The sequence below is a fragment of the Falco biarmicus genome, chromosome 16, assembly GCF_023638135.1.
Source record: "Falco biarmicus isolate bFalBia1 chromosome 16, bFalBia1.pri, whole genome shotgun sequence".
Lineage (NCBI taxonomy): Eukaryota > Metazoa > Chordata > Aves > Falconiformes > Falconidae > Falco > Falco biarmicus.
In genome coordinates this window covers 806,679-833,278 of record NC_079303.1, presented here as the reverse complement: position 1 = coordinate 833,278, position 26,600 = coordinate 806,679, and the positions used below count along the sequence as shown (strand labels likewise).

The window sequence follows — 26,600 nt, the reverse complement described above, 5'->3', positions numbered from 1 at the left end:
GCCTTAACATCAAATGAAGCAGCCAAGGTGCACGCAGTCCGGCTGGGGGCCCCGGATGGCCCATGCGGGGGGTTAGTGCCAGTGAGATGGATGGGATGGGTAGTGTCATGAGCACCATTCCCGAAAAATGGAGCAAGGCCCCTGGCAGGGCATGGCACGTGGTGGAAGGGACGGCATAGGACTTACCTCATACACCTGGAAAAAAAGAGTTGAGGTCAGCATAGCGGGAGAGAAACAAAACAAAGCAAGACTTAATTGTGCATCCAGCTTTGAGCTGTCTGGTGCAGGGAAGGGGCTGCCTGGCCGAGGTGTCCGGCCCTCTGCACTGCCAGAGCCTGCAGGGGCAGGAGACGGGAGGAAAAAACAAGGGAGCAGGCGTGCAGGACCAGGGCTGGAGAACTCCCAGAGGGGCTGGAGAAGTCCTGGCCAACACACCAAAACACAATCCATGGTGGCTACACGCTCTTCATCAGTGCTGTCCCCAGGGGACAGAGGAGACAAACACCACCATGCCACGGTAGACCAAGAAGCAGCTGGCTTGTGGGCCTGACCCCAGTCAGACCCTGCCAGTGGCTCCCCAAGCCCCACTCCTGCCAGTGCCCTGCCCAACCCACCCAGCTCTTCTTCTTCTTCTTCTTCGCATCAGCGTCCTTGCTGCTGCCAATGCTGGAGTGGCTGGTGATGCTGTTGAGGCTGGAGATGCTGTCAGAGGAGTTCTGCCGCTTGATGCGCAGCTCTAGGACCAGCAAGAGAAGCAGGAGAGATCAGAAAAGGAGGTATCAGCAAATTGTGTCTGCCCCAGTGCCAGAGCCACCTGCACTCTCCTCCCTGCACAGCTTCCCTGCTCACACCCAAACACCTTCTGAGCTTTCGGAGCCACCTGGTAAGACAACAGGGGGCTCAGACACTACATGGGCGCTGCCTCCAACTCTAGGGAGATGCCCAGGGTGTACATCATTCTGCTCCTGTCCCAGGCCACCTCCCTGCCAGCACGTTGCACTCACATTGTGGTTTCAGGACTAGGAACAGCACTCACGGGAACAAAGTCAAGATCAGCAGCCAAAACTGGGCTGTCAGCAAAGGGCCCAGTGAGGAAGTGCCCCAGGGAGGACAACCACCCCGTCCCCACACCAGTGCCAAGATCTCCTGCAGTGACAGCTCTGGCTGTACAACCCTGGCTTCAGATGCTCAGGGGTCCCAGGAGGGGAAGAGCTGCTGCCCAGGGGACGCTGCCTCCCATGTGAACACCTCATGAGCGAGATGTGCTCTGGGCACCTCCAGGCAGGCACAGCCCAGCTGGGTTTGGGCGAGTAGCTGAGGAAGGGCTACATCCCTGCAGCGGGAGGGCTGCAGCACCTTACCTTTGGGGGTGACATCAGTGCCATTCAGTGCACCCTGGATCACAGCTTGGGCCTCCGAGTTCTTCTTCTTCAGAAAGTCAATGGTTTCTCGCAGGTCCAGCAGCTCAGTGTCCTGGGGAGCAGAGCCAGGAGCTGTACAGTGTGTCCCAGCAGCACAGGGCCCACCTCAAGAGCACCACTGGGATGGGCAATGTCACAGCAGGTTCACCGAAGTCCAGCATCCCCCAGCACCACGAGCACCCTCCGGGACCACCAGTACCCCCCAGTACCTACTCGGCATCCCAACAGTGCCCACCTTCTCCTCAGCGGTCTCTGCCAAGTGCCGCAGGCGGGATGTCATGCTCACCAGGCTCTGCTCAAAAGCTGCCACCAGATTGGCCTGGGAGAAGTGGAGAAACAGGTGAGCACCCACGCCTGGGTGAGCACCCTCTGCCAGGTGTGGGACACGAGAGGCTGGAAAGGGGAATCCAAGGCTCTGGTGGGCGCAGGGCAGCACCAGCCCCACACACTGCAGGGACACAGAGCGGTGTGTCCTGCAGCAGGTCCCACAGGGACTCACGTTAGCAGACAGCTGGGACGTCAGGGTGGCCACCTTCTCCTGCGAGGACTCCAGCTCACGGCGCAGCTTGCGGATTTGCTGTGGGGAGAGAGCAGAGGCAGTGAGAGGGGCCAGCTGCTCACCCTCGCCATGGTGGCAGGGGCAGGCGACGAGCAGAGGGTGCGGGCTCACCTCAGACTGCATCTTCTCCTCAGCCTGGCAGTGCGAGAGCAGAGGGAGACAGACAGACAGAGGCAGGCAGTCAGGAGGGCAGCGAGGCACGGACAGGCTTGGCGCAAGGCAGAGGCATGCACAGAGCCCCCCCCCCTTCCCACCCAGGCCCCCACCAGCCATGCACAAAGCAGCGCAGCACAGAGGCAGCTCTTACGGAGGAGTAGGTGGAGGACGCGCTCGAGGCCAGGGACAGCACCGATCCATGAACTGCAACAGAATAAAACCCAGCCCGTCAGGGTGCCCCGGGCCAGCAGCATCCCCATGGCTGCAGGTGCAGGGCATAGCAGGGTGCAGAGGACGGAGCTCCCAGTGGAGGGGGGCTCTGTGGGGGGGCCGGGGGAGGCAGAGGGTGGGATGGCAGCTGCTCAGCACTGCCTGTTTCTCAGTGTGTGGCTGATGACCTCCCTCGGCACACGGTGTGCAGCAGGGTGTGGGGAGCACCCTCCACCTGCACCCTCCTCTCTGGCTGAGCCCAGGTGCTCTGCCACTCCCCCTGGCTGCTTGGGTCCCTGTGTCCCCAGTGCCACAACACCCTGGGGCCAACCCAGGGCCACAGGGTACCCATGGTGGTCAGGGTGGGCTGTAGCCCAGAGCAGAGGGGTCTACCAGGCCCCTCAGGGCTGCTGTCCCCTCCTCTGATGCTGAGGACTGGATGCACCAACTCATCCAACAGTGCTGCAGCAGATCCAGGAGGAAGGGACAAGTGTGCGGGGAGTCCTGTCGCCGCCCCCAAGAGCCCCCTCCACCTGGGCAGGAGTGCAGCACACTCTCACCATCGTCCACAGGGTCCCGGAAGGAGCCCGAGCGGATCATGCCCTTGGGCTTGTCGGCCAGGGAGAGGGTGCTGCCCATCTGGGACGTGCTGTACAGCTCGAAGGTGGAGTCGTGTGTGGGGATGCTGTTGGAGCGGGTGATCCGTGGGGTTGCGGTGGCAGTGGGGCTCACTACAAGGAGAAGGCAGGGGAGAGGCAGGGTCAGAATCACACCAGGGAACCTGGGACTGGGATGGGGAAGCAGGGCTGGAAGCAATCCACAAGAGCTGGGATGCAGAGAGGAAGCAGGAATCATGGTCCCAAAGCAGGGAGAGACTGAGGGAAAGCTGAAATGCAGATTTACACTGGGAAGATGTGGACGCCAGCACCAAGGTTACCACAGGGCTGAGAAACAAATCCATCACCCCAGGGCAAAGTGGGCACCACCATGCCAGAGCCCATCACCTGTGGGTGCAGAAGTGGAGGACTTCAACACCTGCTGCCCCCCACCAGCAGCCCAAACCTGTCTGCCTGGACCCTCCAAACCCTCCAAGAACACGTAGGTCCTGGCAAGAGCAGGGCAGGGCTGACCCCTTGCCCTGCCAGGCACCCCCAGAGGAGCAGAGAGTTGTGGCCAGAGCCCCAGGATGCCCTGAAGGTGGAGATGATGAACATGCCTGGCCCCTGGGCACAACCCAGCACCTCGATGGGCCAAAAGCACCAGGTGCTGAGTGTCAGGGCTGCTGGGAGTGTCATGGAAAAAAGCAGCACCCGGGGCAACATCAGCAAGTCACATGGGGAGCACAGGGTGATGGGGAGCAGGAGGCACAGGGCTTGTTGCAAGCAGAAGGGGACTGGCAGCAGAGGGCACTGACCGATGCTGGTGAGCGGACCTTTCCCAACCAGCGCCATGGGGAGGGCAGGGGGCGAGGGCAGCTCCTGCTGGTCGTCCAACTCAGGGAGCCCGCTGCTGATGGCATGCGAATGGCGCCGCTCCTTGGCCTCCTCCTGGGAGTGGAGCTGGTACCTGGGGAGCGGAGCAGAGACAGGCATGGTGAAGTGGACCAGCACCATCCTGGCTCCTGCCCACTGCACTGCAGCCCAGCCTCTCCGGCATGGAGGGCACCACCAGCCCCCTGCAGAAAGCTCCACATGCCCACCCTCCCTCCCCAGCGCCATCCAAAAGTCACTTGGGCACTTTTACCTCAACCCTTTCTTGGGCAACGTGTTCCTGTCGCGGTTGGCACTGGAAGGGAAGGAAAGATCAGTGACATCCCTGCACAGATGAGGGAAGGTGCCATGGGGATTGAGCTGCGGGGACAGGGAGCTTTTCCCCAGAAATGTAGCAGGAAGAGCCTCCAAAGCAGGCAAAGGTCGCAGCAGGATGGCAGGGAGGGATCTGAGCGCAGGGAGGTGCCCCAGCAGCCCTGTGCCCTCCCTCCAGCCATACCTGTCCAGATGTGCAAGCCGTGGGCTCCCGCTCCAGCCCAGCTCCCCTGCCTCTTCCTCCTCCTCTTCCTCTGTGCTGGCAGGGGGTGCAGCAGCAGGGGTTGGGGTAGTGGTGCTGCCCCCTGAAAAGGCACTGGGCAGGCTCATAGGCATCTGCAGGGACTCCATGCTGCGATGCAGCCCTGAGAGCTTGGGGTACATCCTGCCCTCCTTCGGGACACTGAAGCCACCCATGAGCTCCAGGCCCTGGGAGAAGCTGGCCGAATTGATGTTGAGGATGGGGGCAGGACTGGGGCTGAAGCAGGGCGCGAGGTGCCCACCAGCTGGGTGCAGGTCCTGGAGCTTGGCAGTGTGTGGGGGCTGCAGCTCGCTGGAGGAGGGCAAGTCCAGGCTGTTGGAGTTGACCTTGTCCAAGTTGGCCAGTGAGGGAGGCTTCACGTAGGTCTTGGCAGCCGCTCTAGAGGGGGAAATTAGGTAAGGAAGCAGGTGAGACTGGAGTGCTGGGCACAGCTGGGTGCTGGGCACCTGCTGCCCTCAAAGGTGGAAGGATCGTACCTGAGAGGCGTGGGGGGCAGCTCGGCCACCTTGGCTGCTGGCGGGAGGTTGGCCTGGGCTTTCGGTGTGCTCTCAGGTGAGCTGACGCTCTTCAGCGTCCCACACTCAGAGTCAAGTGCCACCGCCTTGGCCTTGGCCTTCTCCTTCTCGCGGTCTGTCTGGTTCACAGGGGCTGGTGTGCCACGGCTGGTGCTGATCTTGGATGGCTCCTTGAGCCGTGACACAGAGATGCTGCCCTGCTTGGTGCTCAGCAGGCTTGGATCGATGCTGCTGCTGACTGGCCGGTTTGCGCCACGGCCACCGGTCACACTCATGGAGCTGGACTTGGCTGGCCGGGGCAGGCTGCGGTACTGGATGTTGGAACGAGCCCCTGGGGCCAGGAAACCAGGCTCGGCTGCATTGGAGACATCCAGGCTGGTTTTCCTCCCGCTGACTGGCTTGACGGGGATACCAGAGCTCTTCTGGATCTTGCCAAGTGTGGCTGAGCCCCCAGCCTGCATCACAGTGGCTGTGCCAGTGGCAGGAGCTGGCTTCTTATAGCCGAAGGAGCTGGAGGCTGAAGGGCGCGTGAGGCCCGAGGGTGGCTTCTTGGCATCAGCAGCGCGATCACGGCCAGCATCGGAGGAGGAGCGCTGCAGGCCTGTGCTCTTCACAGACAGCTTGCTTTTGTCGGTGGCTTTGGTCTCAGGCTTGCCTGGTGGGTAGGGAAGGCCAAGTTAGCGTCCCTGGAGGCTTTGGGGACATTGAACTAGTCCAGATAGGACAGTGGTACTGGAGATGCAGGGGTGTGATGAAGAAGGGACATGCCACCATCCCGGGACTCAGGGCAGAGCCGTGGCCAGGCCTTCAAGCACCCAGCTAGCCTCCAGCCCGGCACGTGGCCACGAGGCCATGGGGCAGGCAGACCAGCAAGCAGGGCTTAGCATGGGGCCAGACCCACAACGTGCCTGCAAGGATGCACAGCCCTGCCACCCGCTCCAGCACACCTCCAGCTGCTGGGTCTGAGCGCTGCCTCTGGGAATCCCGTGGCCAGCGTGCTCAGGGAAGGCCCACAGAGGTGCCACCCAACCCTCTCCCCATCAGAGCAGCTGGACCCTGCATGAACTGGGTCTCACCTGCCACTTTGAGGGTGCTCTGGGCCGTGTGGGTGATGGGGGAGGTCACGGCCACGGGAGGGGTCTTGCCCTTTTTGAGGGAGCCAGGAGTGCCCAGGCTGACAGGCTTCTTCAGCTCACCACCCTTGGGCCCTTCCTCACCGCCCTCCGAGGGCTCCCGCCGCCACTTGGAGGAGCCGTGCTCCATCTTGAGGCTGCTGCTGTCGTAGTCCAGCTTCTTGGGTGCCTTGTCGTCGCCCTCACAGTACCAGCTCAGCCCGCTCTCTGCCAGTGAGCGCTTCTCTGAGTCCGTGCGTAGCTGTGGGCAGAGCGGAGTCAGGGGCGCTCCTGGCACCCACCCCAAACTTCCCAGAGAGCACCGACCAGCTGGGAGAGGGATGCACTGTCACCCTACGCCATGCCTCAGTTCCCCCACACCAGCACCCTCCATCCCCTCTTTCCCACAGACCAGCGGCATCCCAGGAAGGGTCTGGGTGCCACAGGCACCTACCGCTATGGCCGAGTTCCTGCGGGAGGCGGTGGGGGTGGAGGGCAGGGAGTTGAGCGAGGAGCTGGCATTGAACTCCTCCGAGCTGAGGTTGTCAGAGGCATCGCTGAGGCCGCTGCTGATGGAGCTGCTCTCATCCCAGCTGCAAGAACAGAGACAGCATCAGACCCACCCTGCCAGCCCCAGCTCTGCCCGGCACTGCGGGATTTCCCCGCTCCAGGGGCTGCGGGGCGCAAACCTAAGCTCCCAGTAGCACCTGCTGCAGGGCTGCGGTGGGCTCCAGCCTGGCACAGGCTCGGTGCCCCACCAGCACACCAGGCCCAGTGACCCCGCTGTGGGGGGAGGTTGGACCATGGATGGTGTCTGTGCAACATGAGGAGGCCAGTACCCACGCTGGCAGGGCTGGCAGCACTGCAGTTGGTACCAAGCCCCCTGCAACCTGCCCCGCTGAGCAGATCTGGAGCATCGCTGGAAAGGGCAGGGACTGGCTGGAGAAAACAAACCAGCCGCCCCGCAGCATCCACCCTTCCTCGGGTGGCCCCCACCCACTGCCTCGACACACTCTGCTCCCCCCCTCCAGCAGCCAGCATCCGCAGCAGGCAGAGGCAGCAGGTATGGGCACCGCTGCTATGCCAGGGCAGCTGCTCCGTGCTGGGGGCGCAGCGGACCGTGCGCAAGCCCATCTGCAGGGCCACCAGTCTGCACCGTGCCGGGGCAGCAGCTGCCTGCGCACCCCCCGGGCCCGGCCAGCCCCGCAGCACAGGGCTGTGCCGAGGGCGATCCAGCACAGACAGGCACAGAGCGTTTTCCAGCAGGATGAGCACGGCCCCTTTCAGGTCAGCAGCTGAGTAGGTCAGCGAGGCCCTGCAGCCTCCGAGGGGGCTGCAAGAGGCTGGGGGAGACAAGCAGCGGTGTAAGAGAGGGGAGCAAAGCTGAGGGGCTGTGGCCAGGCCCAGTCGCTTACACTGGGGCCACAGAGATGCAGGAGCCCAGCAAGCACCAGAGCCCCAGCAGCTGGGGAATCTGCTTAGCATCACCCAAGTGACACTGTGACCCCTGACTGAGCTGGGGACAGGACAGTGTGGCCTGGCAGAGAAGAGGGCACCTGCTGGGTGTCCCTGCCAACCAGGGTGCCAGGACACAAGCTGCAGCCACCACCATCCCCTCTGGGACGCCCAAACCCCAGGACACAGCGACACAGGCAGCTCCAGCACCCTCTCCAACCAGCCCCATGTACCCTGTTCTTCCCAGACATCGGGGACTGGCCACAGCCAGGATGGACACAGCCCCCTGCATCCCCACAGCAGCTTTTGCAACAGAGCCCCACAGGCTCTGCTGCTCAGGATGGGATTTAATTATGACCACATGCCCGGGATGTGCTGATGGGTTGCCTGGCTCCAAGCATCTCCCACCACCAGCCCCTGGTGCTGAGGGTGACTTCTCACTGGGACAGAAATCTCCACCCCGGAGCATGAAACAATGCTCCTCTCCTGTGTCAGCATCACCCTTGAAGCAGGCAGCACTGGGAGCAAGGCATGGCTCCTGTGGACGCATGGCTGTGACCAAAAGTAGTGCTGCGTCTCTTCAGTTTGGCTTTAGTGGCCTGGCAGGGCAAATCTCAAATGCTCTCCCAGCCTTGCACGGGAAGCCCCTGCCACCCTGCCACCAGGCATCTGGAGAGCTCTGGTGAAACAGGCACAGGGTCCGGGGCTGAACTGGGGCAGGAGGTGGCCCCGGATCCTCCTTAGCAATCCCATGCTAAGGAAGGTCAACACAGAAGGTGACAGACAAGATCCAAGAGCACTCAAGCCCTGGGGTGAAGCCTGGGAGCCAGCTGCCCGCTGTGGGATGTCTCTGGCTCTCTTATGGGGCACGTGGCTGGCACACTGAGGGCTCCTCAAAACTGGCACACATATGCTGTAGCCGGCACAGCAAGGAAAGCCTCAAATCAGGCTGCACCACAGCACTGACAGCTCCTTGGCAAATACCAGTTCTCGGTGCCTGGCACCCCGGTCCCTGCCAGCCGAGGCCACCCAAGTGCCACCCACAGACCCCAAACAGGGGGCAGCGACGCCGCAGTGTTATGCTGGGGGGCAAAACTCAATTCCTGCTTTGTGCTCCAGCCCCTCCATCTTACACAGAGCAATTTCCCACCTCCCTTCAGCCGGCACCGAACCAAACCCACCCTGAAGGCAGCAATGCATCGGGACAACCGCAAGCCCCACACCCCTGACAGCTCCCAGCGAAGGGATGCCCAAGGAAGGGATGCCCAAGGACAGCAGCAGCAGCGAGGTGGGGGCTGCGGCAGCATGACCGTCCTGCGGTGCTCCCCGGCACCGGCGACGCACACCCGGCCCCGGCCCCGGCCCGGGGAGGCGGCTGCGGGGGACGGACCTGGCCCAGGGCCACCGTGCGAGCGGCTGCGCGGGGATGCTCCGCTCCCGCCCCGGCCCAGGCGTGCCCCGCTCCGGAGCGCCCAGGTGGGCACGCAGCACCGCCGCCCGCCCCGCCCCGGCGGGGTCAGCTCCGCCGGCCCGGGGTACCGGAGCTCCGGGAGCCCGGCCCAGCCGCGCTGCAGGTGTGAGGCGGGGGACTGGGCGGGGGGGGTCGCGCCCCGCTCCCGGCCGCGGGGAGCCGCCCCGATGCAGCGGTGCCGGGCGGAGCCGCGCTGCCCGGGTCCCCCCTTCCCCCCCGCGGCGTGGCCGAGACAAAGCACCGCCCGCGGTGCGGCCCCGGGGCGCGCGGCTTTGTCTGCCGGGGCCGGGCTCCGGCCGCCCACCCGCCCGCCCGCAGCGCGCCCTACCCGCCGCGCCCGGTGCCGGTGCGGGGCCGTCCGTGCCCGTACGGTACCTGCTGGCCAGGCGCGGGGCGCGGCGCGGCCTCCCCGCCCGCAGCATGGTGCTGCCCGCGGCAGCGCGGCCCCGCCGGGGCGGGCGGGAGGGGCGGCGGCGGGACCGCCCCGCGCTGCCCGCGCCTTAAAGCGGCAGCGGCCGCAGCCCGGCTATCCCCGACCGCCCCCCGACCCCCGCCGGGAGGGGCTCGGGGACCCGGCCCCAGGGCCGCCCAGTCCAGCCCATGAACTCCCACCCCTGTCCCTGGTGCTCCTCAGCCCAGCATGCCCCCGCCCCCGCCCCCCCCCCCCAGTCTCAGCCCGGGTCCCCCAGCTGCCCCCAGCCCACACTCACATCCCCACACGCAGCACCAGTGCCCCCCAGGCCATCCCCCAGCCTGGCCCCAGCGCCCCTCAACGCCCCCCATTCCGCCTCCCCGACGGCACCACCTCCGGCCGAGGGTCCCGGGGAGTCGGCGGCCCCCGCAGCCCAGCCCAGCCCCGGCCAGGGCACCCACGCCGCCCCGCGCCTCATCGACCAAAAAGCCCCTTTCTGTCCTTGTTTCTCGCACGCGCAGCAGAGCGGGAGCGCCGCGGGGCAGGGTCCCCGCCGGCCCGGGGACTGCGGGGACACGGGGCCAGCCCGGCCCCGGCGGGCAGAGGGTTAACGGCAGCCTCGGCGGAACAGGCCCGGTCCCCGCGGGCTGGGACATCGGTCATTCCTTCCTCGCGCCCGCCCCGGCGCGGCAAGGCGACGCCTCTGCCCCCCGCCGAGCACGGCCCCCTGCCCGCCCCCCGCCCGCAGCCCCCGGTGCCACTGCCGCCGTTCGGGGTCCCGCGGGCAGCCGGCCCGGCCAGCACCGCCCTCCGCCGCCCCCCAGCCCGGCGCCGCCCGTTCCCTCCCCTCCGCCGCGCCGGCAGCGCTCGCAGCGGCAGCCCCGGCTCCCCCGGGGCCCGAAACCGGACGCGGGGCTCGCAGGGTGGCCGGGGGCGCAGCCCCGCACGGCCCGGCACAGCGGCCGCCGCCAAAGGGCAGCTTCGGCCCCGCCAGAGCCAGGGTCAGAGAATCGCGGTCAGCGGCAGCAGCCCCACCGGCAGGCACCGGTACCGAGCCCTGCGCAGGGGGCACCCCCAGCCCATCCATCTCGCCCCGCACGGGCACCTGCCCGCAGGCCAGACCGACGCCCCGCACCAGCCGGGCCCCGGCACTCGTGCCCCTGCCAGGCGGGTGCTGCTGGATCCCTGCCGTTGCCCTGAGGCCCACCCTGGACCAGTGAGGCCCCCTTGGCCTGCCCTGGCCCCTTCCTCCTGCTCTGCCGTGGTCGCTGCAGGGGAGGAAATATGGGGCTTGCACGGGGGGTCTCCACGCCCCACATCAGCGGCTCAATGGCACTGAGGGGGCTCTGCAGACATGTCACCAGCATCCCCCATCACAGCCTCCTGCAGCCGTGGCAGGACCTCACAGGACCTGTGAGGAGGCACAGCCAGGGCTCTCCCCTCCCTCTCCTTCTACTCCACTTAATGGGGCAGAAAAACCAATTAGCTTCATAAATCACGATCGGGGGGTTGGGGACTCCCCGCAGGCATGGGCAGGGGTGGCTCTGCTTCCCCCTCACATCCACCTCAGGAACGGCCACAGGGCATCACAACACCCATAACCTCCCTCAGGATCCCCACAGCTCCCTGCACACACCCCATGCCCCTGTAACAGCCCCCAACTCCCCCCCCAATACTCCTTGAGATCCCCACAGACTCACAGGATACCCAGATTCCTCTGAGTCCTCCTCAGACCCTCCCCAAACCCCTGTGTACCCTCCAGGACACCACCCCCAAACCCCCAGGTACCCCCCCCCCCCCAATAGCACCAGCCCCTGCCGCAGGCCAGGCTTCCCCGACCCCAGGTGCTTCCCGCTTCCATTTTGGGTACCGGGATCTGGCACCCTTCATGGAAGCCGCGCTCAAAGGAACAGGGAGTTGCAAGGACCTTACAGATGGGGAAACTGAGGCAGGGAAGGGGATCTGACTCGCCCAAGCTCACCCAACAGAAGAGAATCAGCGTCACATCCCAGCAGTTGGTCCAGTTCCCTGTCCTCCAGGCAGCACTGCCTCTGGTCCCCGGCCCCCCAGGTCCCCAGGGGACTCCCCCCACGCCAACCCAGAGTGTGCGTGGCTCCTGCGAGGGGGGGCCCGTGGCCAGGCTGCACTTCTGCTCCAGCTCTGCGCTGTCAACCACAGTAATAGCAGGGTCTGATTTCCCCGAGGCAGCCAGGCTGATGCCGTGGGGGTGTCAGCCAGCACGCGCCTGCCCGCAGCAATGAGATCAGCCGTGGACCCCAACCACAGGCCTGGCCACCATGCCAGCGGGGCTGCTGAGCTCAGCCAGCCCCGCTGCGGGGCGAGGGGACAATGCAGGGTCACCCCCTGACCCACCCTGAAACCCCGGTGGAAGTGTGTCCCCATGTGGGGATCTCCAGCTGTTTTGGAAATGGTGGCACATGAAGCCTTGCTCGTGGCCACCGTGGTGGCATGGTGGGCTTCAGCGGCTGCGTGCAGCGGCCAGAGAGTCCCAGGGCAGCGCCGGGGTGGGGAGCGGTGTGACTCAGCCTGCTTGCGAAATTCCTATTTTTCCCGTTGTCTGGACAAGCCAGTGGCCTCAGACACCTCTGCCTGCAGTGGCCGGGCCCCATCACAGGCAGCACACGGCAAGCAGCAAAGCCAGATCCTGAGCAGCAAGCGGGTGGGCAGCCAGGTCTGGGGGGCAGACCCCCCGGAGCAGCTCTCTCCAGGGCACGTGGGCGTGCGAGGTCCAGCCCTGGGCTCAGTTCTGCTCCGCGTCCGCACCCAGCCCCACCAGCGGCCGCAGAGGCCAGCAGCTTTCCAAACCCTGGGCGTGCACTGACCCCTGAGCGCCCTGCACCCCCTGAGCCCCACAACCCCAGGAGCCCCTTCCCAAGACATGCTCCATGCAGCTGCTGCCACAGCAGCCCAGCCCAGGCAGCCCCAGGCGCCGGGGGTCACCACTGGGCGCCCTGACCCAAACCCCAAAACAAGGAGCTGGCTGGAACGCAGCGCGGAGGAGGGGTGCTTCAGTGGTGGCGGTGCCCAGCGGGGTGTTGGGGCCCCTTTCTGGGACCATCCCCTGTCCATCCCCAGCTGGAGGGAGGAACCCCACCGAGCCCCAGCACACAGCACAATGCAGCGAGGATTTATCCAACACCACTTCCCCAGCCGCCCCCCTGCCACCCCCCCCGGCCAGGCTGGGGCCCCGCACACACGCCGGGCCACGTGCAGGGCCACAGCCGTGCCCCCTGGGATGTCCCCTCCGAGAAATGACTTCACAGGCTCGCTGGGATGGTGGCAAAGGGTCAGGCCGGAACAGCCAAAGCTGAGTGAGAGGCGTTCGAGGGGAGCAGAGCGCCAGCGCCAATCCTGCTTGAAGCAGGAGAGGAGGGCGTCCGCTCCCCTGCCGCTCTCGGGGAGCCAAGCCAAACATCTGCTCCCGCCTCCGGGCTGCACCGAGCTCAAGTAGCTGCGAGGAAGCCGGAGCCAGGCCAGCCGGAGCACAGCGGGTGCCCGCTCAAGAGCATCCCTCCTGGGGGGATGCGGCTAGCAGCCCCCAGCCCTGCTGGAGGGGACCACAGGCTCTGCAGCACCCAGCTGCCAGCAGCACCATAGCGGTGGCATGGGACAGTGCCCAGGGAGTACCATGAACTGGACACACGTGCTGACCCTTGAGCTGCACGGCACCCCGCGGTCCCAACACCAAAGGCTGCTGCCACGGCTCCATTTCATACCCATGAACAGTCAGGACAGTACCCGGCTGATGGGGGTGCAGATGCTGCCACCACTGAGGTGGGCTGCAGTGCTACTCCCTTTCCATCCACAACGAAAAACAAGGCCCAAAAGGACACCCCCAAATCACAGCGGTTCTGGGGTTACCTGAGCACTTCCCCAGAGCACTGAAAGCCCCAGGGGACATGCACAGCCACAGGGATCAGCTCCAGAGCGATGCCTGCATGCCCAAGGCCTTGCAGTGCACACAGATCATCAGCGCTCCTGCAGCCACCGCAGCAAGAAGGCGCTGACTCAGCAGCCAGCCCTGCTCGCTCCCTCTCCACTCGCCCATCCCCGTGCTTGGGGATGGCAGGATCAGGCCTGGCAACACCGTGCCCTGCCAGAGGGGCAGGATGAGCTCAGCCTGGGCATCCCCACAGGATTCTGCCACTGTGGGTATTTGATCAGCTCCAAGGACCAAGGACGGAACCAGCCTGTCCCAATTTGTCCCTGAGGTCCTCACCTGGGGAGCTGCCCATCACATGGCTGAGCTCAGGTTTCGTGTCCTTGCACACCAGAGCCAGGGAGAGGTGCTCCTCCTCTACTGCACCCCGCAAACCCCGCCGCAAACCCCGCCGAGAGCAGCTGTGCCCTGCCCCAACGCACTCGCAGCCAGCAGGGTGGACCAAAGGAAACTGAGGCACAGCCAGGGCCACACGGCAGGTGCCTTCAACCCCCACCCAGTGCCCTGCACTTCCCTGAGCATGAGGCACACCATGGGGAGGTGCTTGGACCTGCTAAGCCCTTGGCACTGGGCACGGTGGCCTGCCAGACCTCTCTGGGGACATCCAGAGCACCCCAGGGCCCTTGCAGCTGCATCACTGTTCGTGGGGAAGCGGCTGGGTAACAGGCTGGCTGATGAAGGGTCTGACAAAAGGAGGGTGGCAGAAAGGGTTGCAACACACAGGGTGCTCTCCAAGCCCGGGAGACGTGGTGGAGCAAGGCAAAGCAGAGAAGAACCGACACTCTCGTCATACCCTCAGCCTGGGATCCTGTGCTGCATGGCTGGGGGGAAGCCCCATGACCCCAGGCAGGCAGGGCTGGGGGGGTGGAAGCCAGCACACCCTACCAGCTCCCAACCACAGCAAAGCCTCACAGCACCCTGCTCACTCCCCACCGTGTCCCTAATGGCCCCAGGGAACACCCAGGGGTGATGCATGCTCACCCGCTCCTGCGCCAGCACTCAGGACCCGCAACAGCTGCTCACATCAGGGCCCCAAGCATACACAGCACATGGGAGATGCACCAACCTGCAGCCACACTACACTGCAGGGGGAACGGCAGCTCCACGTGCAGGAGGTGGCACTGCTTGGACATGCAGGACATGGCCGGGACGAAACCAGGCAAAACCTGGCTTGAAAATTCCCGCTCGGGTGCTCTCCACCTCCTCTACCGTTGCCTGATTCACACACAGGTCTGCACATGAAGGCACCCACGCTGCTGCATCATGGGCCCAGCACTGCGCTGCAGCCGTACAGCCACAGAAGTCCCTCGGCACTGGGCGACCTCCCATTGGGGTGACCTTGGTGGGGTGACCTCCAGGGCTCAGGAAACATTCCCAGCCTGGATGGGGTGGAAAAGCGTCACCGGCAGCACTGCACCCCTCCAGGGACTGGCATCAGGGGCAGGGAACAGCAAGCAGCAAACTGAGCAGTGGTGGGTGGAAACCTGAGCTGACAGCAGCCAAGGAAGAGAGCAAAGACTTCCAGTGCCAGGGAAACAGCCCAGGGGTCGGTGCTGTCCCTGCCTGCGCCCTGCCCAGGCCCCAAGGACGGGCAGGACAGGGCAGGAGAGCAGCACCACCCCAGAAAATGCTGCCATGTTAAGCTGAGCTTGCTGCCTGCGCCAGGCCCTTCGGACACCACGGTGCCAGCAGTGGTGGGGGGCTGCGGGGCTGCTCCCAGCATAGGCTGTGCCGGGTCCCTGCTGGCCAAGGGCTGCCCTGCTGCAGAGCACAAGGAGGATACGGTGACGCTGGGAACAAAAGAAAGGCCTCGCTACCAGACAGGGAGGGCAAAGCCAGAGCTTTCCACACTCCAAAACCAGCAGCAGGTTGCTGGTGGAGAGGAGCTGCGAGTGCTGGCCCGATGGATGCAGGCAGGAGGGCATGGCCAGGCAAGGAGGCAGAACGCCGGCACATTCAGCTGATACAGAAATGCCTCTGGAGGCTGGGGTGTCCCCAGCTGATCCCTGCTCACACCACCAGACCTGATCATCCCACCCCCCTCTCTGAGCTGGGCCCTGGGACCACCACTGCCCTCTCAGCTGGGCCCACCCCAACCACCAGCCTGCCGATTCACCCCAGTACCCCCCTGGACAGCCCCCATGCCCCAGCCATGCCTCACCTACCTCAGCCCTCTCCTTCCAGGATGCTTCCCCAGGAAGCCATGCAGATGCCAGGTCCTATCCCATGGCTTCCCGCACGTCTCAGGAGACGTGCCACCCGCATCCTCTGAGCTGGCTCTGACCTACTGCCCTACAAGCCTGGGTGTGCGCCGGCGCGGTGCATGAAGCATTGGCCTGGCGGCCGGGGCTCGGGGGCTGATGGCCCCATCTGCAGCACTCGGCTCCTGCCCGGTGCATTAGCAGCACGGGGAGACGGGGCCTGGGGCGGTATTTGCTTTCTAGGTCAGAGCCAGCTGAGGAGGCTGGATGAAGGGCTGCACTGGATGAGTGCTCTGCGTTGGCAAGGCAGCTCCTCGCCCCAGCTGGCTCTGGCAAGGAGGGGATGCCCAGTGCCCAGGCTCCTGGACAGGGCACCTCCGTGTCCCCCAGCACCCAGCCAGGGACATTCCCTGGGTGTCCCTGTGGACTGTGCCACGCTGCCTGCTCCGGGGGACCCTCATCCCAAGTCCTATCATGGGGCCATAGGGGATGGAGCTATGACTAGATCACCGCTTGGCCCCATGTGTCAGCAACATCCTGGTGACGTTGCAGATCCCCAGAACATGTCCCTGCAGTTAAGAGGGCCCTGTGCTGCTGCGGCTGCCCTCTTGCACCCAACCCTGGCGAGGGGTACCCAGCACAGAGCACCCAGTCTGTCTCTGCACCCACTGGCAGGGCACTGGGGATTTCCCTTGCAGCACGCTCAGGGTCACACTGCGGACCCTGTGCAGGAACAGGGACTCTGGCACCCGGCCGTGGAGGTGCCAGCCCAGCTTGCCGTGGCACTGAAAGCCTCACTGGCACTGGGGGACTGTGGTGCTGCCAGGGCCTCGCAAAAGTCTCGGCCACACAGGGCTCCCACCCCAAAGCTTGGCCCTTCCCAGGAGGGGCTGACCCTGCCCACACTCTGCCTGCTCAGTGGCTGATGGAGATGAAGTCATGCTCTGGTTCACCCCTCCCCGCACTGCCTCTGCAGCCAAGGGCACCCCAAGGTTATCTGCCTGCACGAGCAGCTCCAAGATGAGACAAGAAGCAGTGAAGCCCTTCGTACCCACAGCCAGAACCACTGTGGCCCCAGCCATCCAGGGCAGCCCAAAGCCACCCTGCTGCCCATCACACCCCATGGTCCAGTGGCTGGTGGCAGAAGGTAGTGACGTGCCACCTCTGGCTGCCAAGTGATGGGTTACGGTCCCCAGGAGGGGTCCACACTGAGCCAGCACAAAGCACCCCCATTCACAAACAGAGGGCAGCCCCTGAGATTCACCCTACATGCCTGTGGGGAGGACAGGTCTGACACTTGTGGTGCCACAGACACTCTTGCCCCCAAGCTGCAGCATCACGGGGGCGGAGGCCTGCACAGGCACCCCTCGGTGTGTGTCCCCTCCAACTGTAACATGCACCTCCAGGGCATGTCTGGGGAGTGCTGGCCCCCAGGATGGGTGTGAAGCCATGGGCTGTGCTCTATCCTGCAACGAGCTGACATGACTATGGCCGCCCCAGGAGGGCCAGAGCAGCACAGTCAGAAGAATCCTCCTGTGCTGAAACAGGAAACCTCCAACATGCTGAAATCCTGGACCCTTGCCAGAGCCAGGGGCACCTCAACAGTGCAGTGGGAGCTGGACACATCTGGAAGGAAAATGCAAGCCCTGGGCATGCTAGGTTGTGCCCACCTGGCAGGAGATGCCCCTGGCCCTGTGGGTGGAGGGACAGAGGCCAGCGGGGGTCCCAGAAGGAGAGGACCCCTGCTCAGCAGTGCACCCCACTCTACTACGGTGCCACCCAATGACACCTCGGTGCGCAGTTCTCACTGGGGTGCTGAGACCTGGCCCTGCCTGCCCCACCACAAGCCACCAGCACTCCCAGCTGGACACAGGATGTCCCTGCAGTGCCAGGGTCAGAGGCAGCAGCTTAGACCCACTGGGAGAGCACTTCTGAAAGCAGCAGCACTTACCCCAGCAAGGCTCTGGCTCGGGGCTCCCACAGCCACACACCATGCACTTTTTTCAGCCCCCTGCTCTGGGAACACCCAGATCAAGCCGGACACTGCCCACATGCCAGAAGAGCAGTACACCCCAGCTCAGGGGCTTGCCAGCCCCAGGAAGCCCTGGCTGGTGTCCAGCACCACCAGCACTACAAGGGCTACACTGCCTCATTGGTGGGAAAGCACCTTCTGGGATGCAGGGACATAACCCAGATTGGCCGTGATCTATGTGCTCCTCCATCCTGCTGTGCCTGATGCCCCTCCACCGCTGGCCGAACAGGAGGTGATGAAACCTCCAGAAAAGCCGTGGCGCAGGCACCTACCCCGGTGTGGGCACTTACCCTGTGGTGATGTCGTCATCCTCTGTCAGTGTCTTCCCCATCAGATCGCTGTCACTCATGTAGCCTGACTTCAGCTCCACATCATCGGTGTCCAGTGCCTCAACCAGCTCCAGGCGGGAGATGTGGCTCAGCTTGCTGGGGCTGCGCATGGGCATGGTGTGCGAGTAGTGTGCCCGCTCGCCATGCATGTACCAGCTGGGTGTGCCCTCAGAGCGGCAGGTCCCCCCGACCGATGGCGCGTCCCCCGCCTGCAGGCGTGGGCTTGACTGCCCATAGCGCCAGGACAGTGGGGAGGAGCGGTTGGACAGGCTGGAGACGCTCCGGGGGTTGGCTTCATCGCTGTCATAGCAGGTCATCTCCAGGGAGCTGCAAGGACGGGATGCAGGGGTGGTTAGGGCAGAGCACAGTGGCCAGCAGAGGTCTATGCCCTGCCTCACCCCCACCCCGAACTGGGGCTGCAAGTGCTCGGAAAACAAAACTGCCCATTTTGAGGCAGCTGGGCAAGGCCAGAGGCTCCCAGGAGTCTGGGCGCAGGGACGCTGTCTGTCCTGGACCCCCTTCATCTCAGCTGGCAGGGGACAGTCCCCTCCTTCCCTGCCTGGTGCCAGCACAGTGTCCCATGTTCCAGGACCCACCGGGACACCCACACCACCAGCCCACTAATAGGCTGCCTTTAGTGGAAAGCCCAGACATGCTCCCCCATGCCCGGGCTGCTCTCCCTCAGCCATTTCCCTTCCCATCTGCACCCCAGTACCAACCCAGACCCAAAACAGGATGAACTTGAGTGGTGGCACACTGATCCCAGGGGACACAGCAGCAGGTCATGCCAAGGAGTGGAGGTTGTGAGCCAAACGATGATGAAGAGCAAACCAGAGACCAGGTCTCTGCATCAGCATGCCATACCGAACCCCTGAAGAGTGAACCTCCAAGTCTGGGCAGGAGGGGACACCCCAGGTCAGGGCTGCCCAGCCCCACAGGCTAGCCTGCTGCTCTCCAGCCAGCCCAGAGCCATCAAGTGCATCAGGAATGGGGAGTTCAGTTACTCCCTGCACCCCTCAGGGTGTATTTTGGGCAAACAGCATGCCAGGGAGTGATGCTGAGACTAAATATAGACACCAAAAATTATTACTTCTTGGAGCAGCAACTTGGGAACCCACAGCCCTTGACTTGGCTCTAAACGTTACTATCAGCGAACTATTCCCCATCTTGGATTAAATGCTCCTGCAGGAGCACCAAAAGCCAAACCCTGGCTGCAGTATTGAATTTAAAACAGGGAACTACATAAAAAACTAGGAAGTTTGTTAAAGCGGAACTAAAAGAGGCAGCTAAAAGGGTTTAGTTTTTGTCGGCAGCACAAAGGCTATTTAAGGATGTTCTGCCGGCGGCTCAGAGCACATGCAGACCACGTCTCCAAGCAGGACTAAAGCGAGCCCTTGAGGAAGCTCGTGCAGCCCTGCAGCCGGGTGCAAAGGCTGCCAGAAGTCCGATGACGTCTTTCAGGAACAAAGTTGTGTCCTAGTGGGGAAACAGCAAAGGATAAGCCTCCAGACGCTGGGTGGAAGAATACAGTGAGGAGAACAAGAGAAATTTGAGGAATAGTTTGTGGAAGGAATAAAAAGGGAGCCCAAAGGAACAACACCAGCAAAGCGGAGCACATCCAGAGGGCTGCGGATGACATCCGTATTGGACACACTTGTAGGAAACGTTCATGAGAGCAGAATTAGTGGGTATGTGTGCAATTACAACGTACCGGGGAAGAGCTGACACAGCTTTACACAATAAAGGAAAATCCGGCTCACAGCCGCGGTGGAGCTCCTGGAGGGATGCAGGGAGCACGCTGCAAAGGCTGCTGCAGAAGTTGGTGGATGAGTGCCCTCATCAAAGGCAGATTAAGCTTCCAAATAAACTCAGCTGCCACGGATAAGAGGGAAGATCCTCACATATTTAAGAACCGCTTAAGGGACAGAATGCAGGGGCAGGCATCCCTGGGCTATCAAGTCATTTTTCTCTATGTCAGGGATCCGGCTGAGGCCTCCGCCACGTGATGTACTACGCATCAAGAAAAGGAAGAGATAGTGAAGAGTCAAAACCCACCATCAATGCTAATTTAATCACCCTTAATATCCTCATGCTGTTTCCCTAAGGCTGGGTCTGGCAGAGGATTTGTAAAGGAGTTGAGCGCTGGGGCGAGAAAGCGGTGGGCGAAGCTTGACACAGATGAATGCAAAGCGAATGCAGAGCAAACATGAAGCAGACATGAAGTGAACACAAAGCAGCCCTGACTCGGTGCAAGCAGCACCAGGCTGTGGACCAACTCCCACGCTGAGCAAAGGGATGGGGCAGAGCTGTAATGGATAATTCCAGGAAATGGCCAGCCCAGGGAATATCGCTGTGGCCCCGTGCAAATCCCACTGCCCCAGTGCTCTGTTGCCTCTGGCTCGGAAAAGATCCAGAAAGTGCAGCAAAGATGAGCAGTGTCTAGACGAGCTTCTAGGTTAAGGAGAGCTAAATCATCCTGGCTGCTTCATCCTGGACAAAGCTGATCGAGGGGTGACAGAGGGGAGGTTTGTAAAGATGAGTGGTGGTGGGTGAAGAGCAGGGAGGAAGGTGCTGGGTTTTGCCCCTTCCAACACAGAAATGAGGACTGAGGGAGACCACGAGGTGGCAACAAACACCAGGAGAAGGATGTTCGCCGCATCCTCGGCTTTCCAGAGTCCTGACACCCGACACAGCCCCTCCGCAAAGCCCAGGCTTCATTGCGGCTGCACCAGCAGGGTGGGAGCCGGGAGGGTGCCCTGGGGAGTTACCCCCCTCGCACCTGCTGCCCCCCGGCCCACCACTGGCAGGGTCCAGGCCTGCCAGCCCCGACGGGGAGACAGGCAGGATGCTGGAGCTGCTGTGCAGACCCCAAGCACGGACAGAGCAGAGCAGTAACCCTGCAGTGGTATCAACTGAGAGACCCGGGGCACACAGGTAGTCCCAAGCATGTGTCACAGAGACCTCTGAACACAGAGGTAGCCACTCTGCTTTGGTTCACCACGCAGCAATCACCCTGTCCCCACTCTCATGGTCCCGCCAGCCCCAGCTGCAACCATGGGGTGCTGCCAGCCCCGGGCTCGGCAGTGTACCCACCTCTGCCCATGGGCTGCCAGGCATTTGGTCAGCTCTGTCTGAGAGTTTCTCTACCGTCACCTCTACATACAGTAGAGAAACTGAGTCACAGATGGGGATGAAGCCTGTGTTCCAAACCTGGGCAGGCGCAGAGGATACCTTCACCTCTGGTTGTCCTTACGGGGGCACCCAACAACTAGGAACAGACCTCACCCCTGCCTGGGGTCTGGGGGCAACTGGCTCCCCTCAGTGCCATCCCTACCCATCCCCACTGCCCCAGAGCATGCAGGGTAGCGTTGGGCCCAAAGCACTGCCAGGGATGGGGCTCTACCGCAGCCCCGCACATGACGCTGCACAGATTTGGGAGCATCTCTCCAAAGCCCCGTAAGTAGGGTCCCCAGGCCAAGGGGCACAGCCAGCACCTACATGGCCTTCACCTGGAGTGGAGTGGCTTCTCAGCCGCCCCAGCCTCCCTTGCTGCCCCAGGAAGGACCCTGGTGGTGGGGAAGGGGTGGGGGGGGTCCACTGTCAGGGCCTCACCTGTGAGACACTTGAGAGCCCCTCAGGCTGGACATGGTCTCCTCCAGGTTCTGCCGAAGGTCCAGAACATTCTGCACTGTTCTCTTCCTCTGGGACTCAGGGTCTGTGAAGAGACAAGGTGGTGGCTTTAAAGGAATGAATGGCTCCTGCGTCCTTCTGCCCATGGCTGTGCCTAGCAGCTCTCGCCCTACCTGCTGGGAGGGGACAGGGCAGGGCTGGCACCGGGCTGGAGCTGTACCACCGCAAAATGCCTCCCCAAAGGGCGCTGCAGCTGGGATGGGGATGTCTGGTCCAGAAAGGATGAGCTGGCAGGGACCAAGTGGGGCCACAGGACCCACAGAGGTGGCAGGAGGCCAGCTACAGTCAGGCAACCATGAAGCACTGTGACCCTGCTGCATGGGGCCACACAGGAACAGCCATTCTGGAAGCACATCCCCAAACTCGCCCCTGTATCCCCCAGGCCCCGGGGGTGCCCCAGCCTGGGGACACGGGCACTGCAGCAGCACCGCTCAGTGTGCAGCCAGCGGGAACTGAGGAGACGCGCAAGCCAAGCCCCACTCCTGCCTCATCCCTGGGGAGAGGCGGCTGCTGCTGTTGGGGGCTGGAGCAGCCAGTGGGAATGAGCCCCCCATGGGCAAGGCCCGGGGCTGAAAACCCGCGAGCTCCAGCTGCCCTGGGTCTTCTTCACCATGGCACAGGTATGCACCCCCAACCTCCACGTGTGCACATGCATGTACCTGCACCACAACTACTTGTGCATACACGTACATGCACGCACATCCACACACATGTGCATACACACCCATAAACACACATGCACACACAAGCATGGGCACACACACCCTCAGGGGCGCACACACACACACACAGAGGAGGAGATTCACTCACTGCTGGCACAGCCCTGGCAGCGCTGCTGGGCTCTGGGCCATGGCTCCAGCCCCTGCACCCCTGACCCGCTCATGTGCATCCCCGGCAGCTAACAGCCGTGCCACCGCGGCTTTGATCCCCGATTTCAAGCCTTTCAGCGGCAGCTTGCCATTGAACTGCAGTGACAGCGGGCGCCAGGGACGCTGGATGTGGCTCCTCCTAATGTAACGTGGCAACCAGTGCTTCGGGATTTGCAATGGCACCGTGCAAACTGCAGCAGTGCAGGGACCACGGGACACAGCCGGCACGCACCCGAGCAGGCGCCCCACAACAGCACCATCACACACCCAGCGCACAAGCAGGGCTGATGTCCCACTGTCCCCATCACGCATCAGCCAGTCCTGTAGCCAGCCCTGTGTACCATTTTTATTGATGATCTGGATGAGGGGATCGAGCGCTCCCTCAGTAAGCTTGCAGACAGCCCCAAGCTGGGGGGAGCGTTGATGTGGGGGAGGGCAGGAGGCTCTGCAGAGGGATCTGGGCAGGCTGGGCCGATGGGCCAAGGCCAGTTGTAGGAGGTTCAACACGGCTCAGTGCCGGGTCCGGCACCTGGGTCACACCAGCCCCACGCAGCGCTGCGGGCTGGGGGCAGGGGGCTGGTAACTGCCCGGAGGGAAAGGGCCTGGGGGGCTGGCTGACGGCAAACTGAACGTGAGCCCCCCGTGTGCCCACGTGGCCAAGGAGCCCAACAGCCTCCTGGCTTGTGGCACAACAGTGTGGCCAGCAGGACCAGGGCAGTGACCGTCCCCCTGCACTCGGCACCGGCGCAGCCGCACCCCCAACCCCGGGTTCAGTTTCGGCCCCTCACTCAGGAGGGACAGTGAGGGGCTGGAGCGTGTCCAGAGCCGGGCAGCGGGGCTGGGGCAGGGGCTGGGGCACAAGCGCTCTGAGGAGCGGCTGGGGGAACTGGGGGGGTTCAGCCTGGAGAGGAGGCGGCTCGGGGGGGCCCTCATGGCTCCCTACAGCTGCCGGCCGGGAGGCTGTAGCGAGGTGGGTATCCATCTCTTCTCCCAAGGAACAAGTGATAGGACGAGAGGAAACGGCCTCAAGTTGCACCAGGGGAGGTTTAGGTTGGACATGAGGAAAAACATCTTCACCGAAAGGGTGGTCAGGCACTGGAGCAGGCTGCCCCGGCCGGGGGTGGAATCACCACCCCTGGAGGTGCTCAGAAGACATGTAGATGTGGTGCTCAGGGACATGGTTTAATGGTGGCCTTGGCAGTGGCTGGGTTAACAGTTGGACTTGATGATCTTAAAGGTCTTTCACGACCCAAATGATTCTAAGATTCTAACCACACCACTGGACACGCTGCAGGAAGCACCCATGGGTAATGCTGCTGCAACCCCGGGCTCTGCTTGCCCACTGGCCCAGGCAGGAGCACCTCAAACCAGTGAAGCGGCTCTGATTTATGTGTGACCCTGGAAGGTGGTGACAAGTGGTAACAGCCCCGATGAGACAGGTTAAATCAAGCAGGTTAAAGCCAGTGTAGATGAGGCTAAGAGTGCTGGTGAGCCCAGAGGGCACCCAGTGCAGCCAGCACACACCACCGCATAAGAATACCTGGCCCCGTGTGTGCCCAATCACCCTGGTCCAGCTCACAGAACAAGGCTTAGCAGGAGGCAAGTTATGAACTCGTTATTAAATCTTTGTTGTGGCCCATGCACATTGGAGTTAATAAAAGGCACAGATCCTCCAGCTGGTGCCCCAGAGCCACAGGATGGGCATGTGCAGGTAGCATGGGCAAAGCGATGGAGGGCTGGAGCAGAAGCGGCTGCACACACGCAGCTGAGGTGCAGAGGAGGCTCCAGGGGCCCTTGCTGTCAGAGGGCTGCACCCACTCTGCTCTGCGGCTGCAGACAAGGGGACTCCTTGTCCTTCTGGTGGGGCAGGCAGAAAGGGTCGTGTTAGAAGATCAGAGGCACCTCAAAGGTGCCAGGCCCTGCCCTTGGGCTTCCTGGAAAGATGGATTTTCAGGCTTGAAATGGTAGGGTAAAAACCTGAGGCCAAGTTCACTGCTGCCACAGGTGCAGTCTGTAGGGCAATAGAACACTTTGGAGGGGAGGCATCTAAGAACCTTAGGGAAGGCCAATAAAACACGCACCAGTGCCCCCAGGTGGGTCCATGCAGGGGAGGACTCAGCACTCTCAGCACCTCCACCCTGGCTGCATTCGATGGGTACCAACCACCCTGAGCCCCACTCCCGCAGATGAAGGCAGCACGCACACCCTGGCAGCACCGTGCCCCCATGGGCTGGGGTGGGACAGAGCAGGGCAGGATGGAAGAGCCACCCTTGTCCCCCGGTGCTGCCAGCATGTCCCACCCTGCTACCAGCTTGGCAGCATGCTCCTCATGGGCACTGCTCCCTCCCCAAAACACCCTGGCTGCCTCCCCTGCAGCCACCCACAGCCATCTCCCCCGGGCAGAAAGCCCGCGCTTGGGCCTGGTGCTGCCACCTCCCTGGGTGCCGCTGGCAGCTGGGCTGCTACAGCCACCCCCATCCCGAGGAGCGGTGGGGCCAGGGCGGGCACTCGCTGTGTCCCCAGCCGCCCCGACAGAGGGGCTGGCACACGGGTGCCACCTCACCTGCACCCCTGCTGCTGCTGGGGAACCCCCCTTGCGGAGAGGGCCCCCAGAGCACTCAAAGAAGCAGCATCCAAGGGCGAGGGGCCCAGTGTTTCAAGGTGACAGCACTGACCTGCATCCCCAGCTTCACCTGTGGCACTGCTGGCCATCCATGCCTGGCCCCCAGTTCTCAGGTGACAGTCCCGATAACTCTGGCCTCTGGAGTTGCCCAGGAAAAGCAGCTGCTCTCACCTGGGAAAGGGCGGAACTGTGACTTGAGGAGCCACTTGCCCTCCTCTGGCACACATCCAGCTGGCTGTGTCGCTGCTCGCACTGTCACTGCTTGTCCCCACTGTGCTGGGCCAGAGCAGTGACACCGGCCCTCCGCAGTCTGTTCTCCAGGTGCGGCAAGGGGCTGGGAGCTGTCTCAGGGCTGGCTGAGTCCGCTGCATGCCGAGGCTGAGCCAAAACCAGAGCTGCTGGGAGAGGTTGGAGTGTGGGAATGGCAGGAGCTCACTAGATTCCTCCCCACATCGATTTAGCAAGCTTGCCACAGCCAGCTGTTTCCAGCTGCTGGAGCGAGGAGCAGTGGGGACAGCTTAGCCTGTGCACGGCAGGGTCAGTCGGACAGTCTGCCTTGGCTAGGCTCATTTCCCAGGCAGCAACGGCTGGGACATGTCCTGCAGTGTCCCCTGCTCTGCCAGGGCTGCAGGCTTGGGGATCAGCCATCCCCTCCACCCCACCTCCAGGCTGGCTTGCAGCCTGGTTCGCAGCTTCCCGCTGCTCTTGCAGGCTCCATCCTGCTGCCATGGAGGGAAGGGCGTGTGGCTCCCGCCCTGTGCTCCTCCAGTCCAGTCACGCACAGGAGGGCAGCCCTGAGACAAAGCCACTGTCCCCAAGCCCTGTGCAGGGAGGCCACCAGGCTCCACTGCCTGAGTCCTCTCTCCTGTGCCAGGCTGGGTCTAACCTGCCCTTGCTGGCTCTGCCTTGCCTTTGCCTGCCACTGCACTTGGGCAGCTCTCCTGCTGCCCCCAACCCCCCAGCCCCCACTGCTGCTTCTTTCTTAACCGAGCGCTCTCATCAAGGTCAGGAAACGATACGGCTCTGCTTCACACATGGGGAAACTGAGGCTGGAAGTCCTAGCCCACCATCAACCATCCCATCATCCGCAAGCGCTCTCCTGCGCAGCCTCCATCACCACCTCTGTGTTAAACGCCAGGCAGCGCTGCCTGCCACGCGACAGTGGGTGCCAGCACAGCAACCTGGCACCTTGGGTGCCCTGCCCCAACCCACACGCTGCCCATCGCCCCATCTCCTGCCCTGCACAACTGGGGAAGCATCAGATACCACCACCACGAAAAGGAGCATCAGTGAGATGGGATGCAGGGCTGGAAGCAGCTGAGGAGGATGAGAAGGAGGAAGGAGAGAGCTGTGCTGCAAAGGGCAAGGTGCTGAATGCTGTGACCGTGCCATGCACTGCAGAGCCAGGGCTGGAAGAGACCAGGGAGCGCCAGGTTGTGCTCATGTCCAGCCCCTCCAAGAGAGCGGTGGCTGCTCCTCTGCCTGCACGACGGGGCGCAGCCGTGTCCCCGCAGCCG

General features: G+C 63.4%; 1 protein-coding gene across 1 annotated transcript in view; it reads right to left on the bottom strand.

Annotated features, from left to right (window-relative positions):
* NAV1 (neuron navigator 1) overlaps positions 1–26,600 on the bottom strand; it is a 76,507-nt gene that overhangs the window by 10,497 nt on the left and 39,410 nt on the right. The window contains 15 exon segments of the mRNA XM_056361728.1: positions 615–736; positions 1,362–1,473; positions 1,657–1,740; positions 1,921–1,998; positions 2,092–2,115; positions 2,288–2,340; positions 2,907–3,077; positions 3,761–3,912; positions 4,090–4,131; positions 4,336–4,791; positions 4,890–5,583; positions 6,005–6,302; positions 6,495–6,633; positions 17,863–18,228; positions 21,514–21,616. Coding sequence (XP_056217703.1) covers positions 615–736; positions 1,362–1,473; positions 1,657–1,740; positions 1,921–1,998; positions 2,092–2,115; positions 2,288–2,340; positions 2,907–3,077; positions 3,761–3,912; positions 4,090–4,131; positions 4,336–4,791; positions 4,890–5,583; positions 6,005–6,302; positions 6,495–6,633; positions 17,863–18,228; positions 21,514–21,616 — 2,894 coding nt within the window.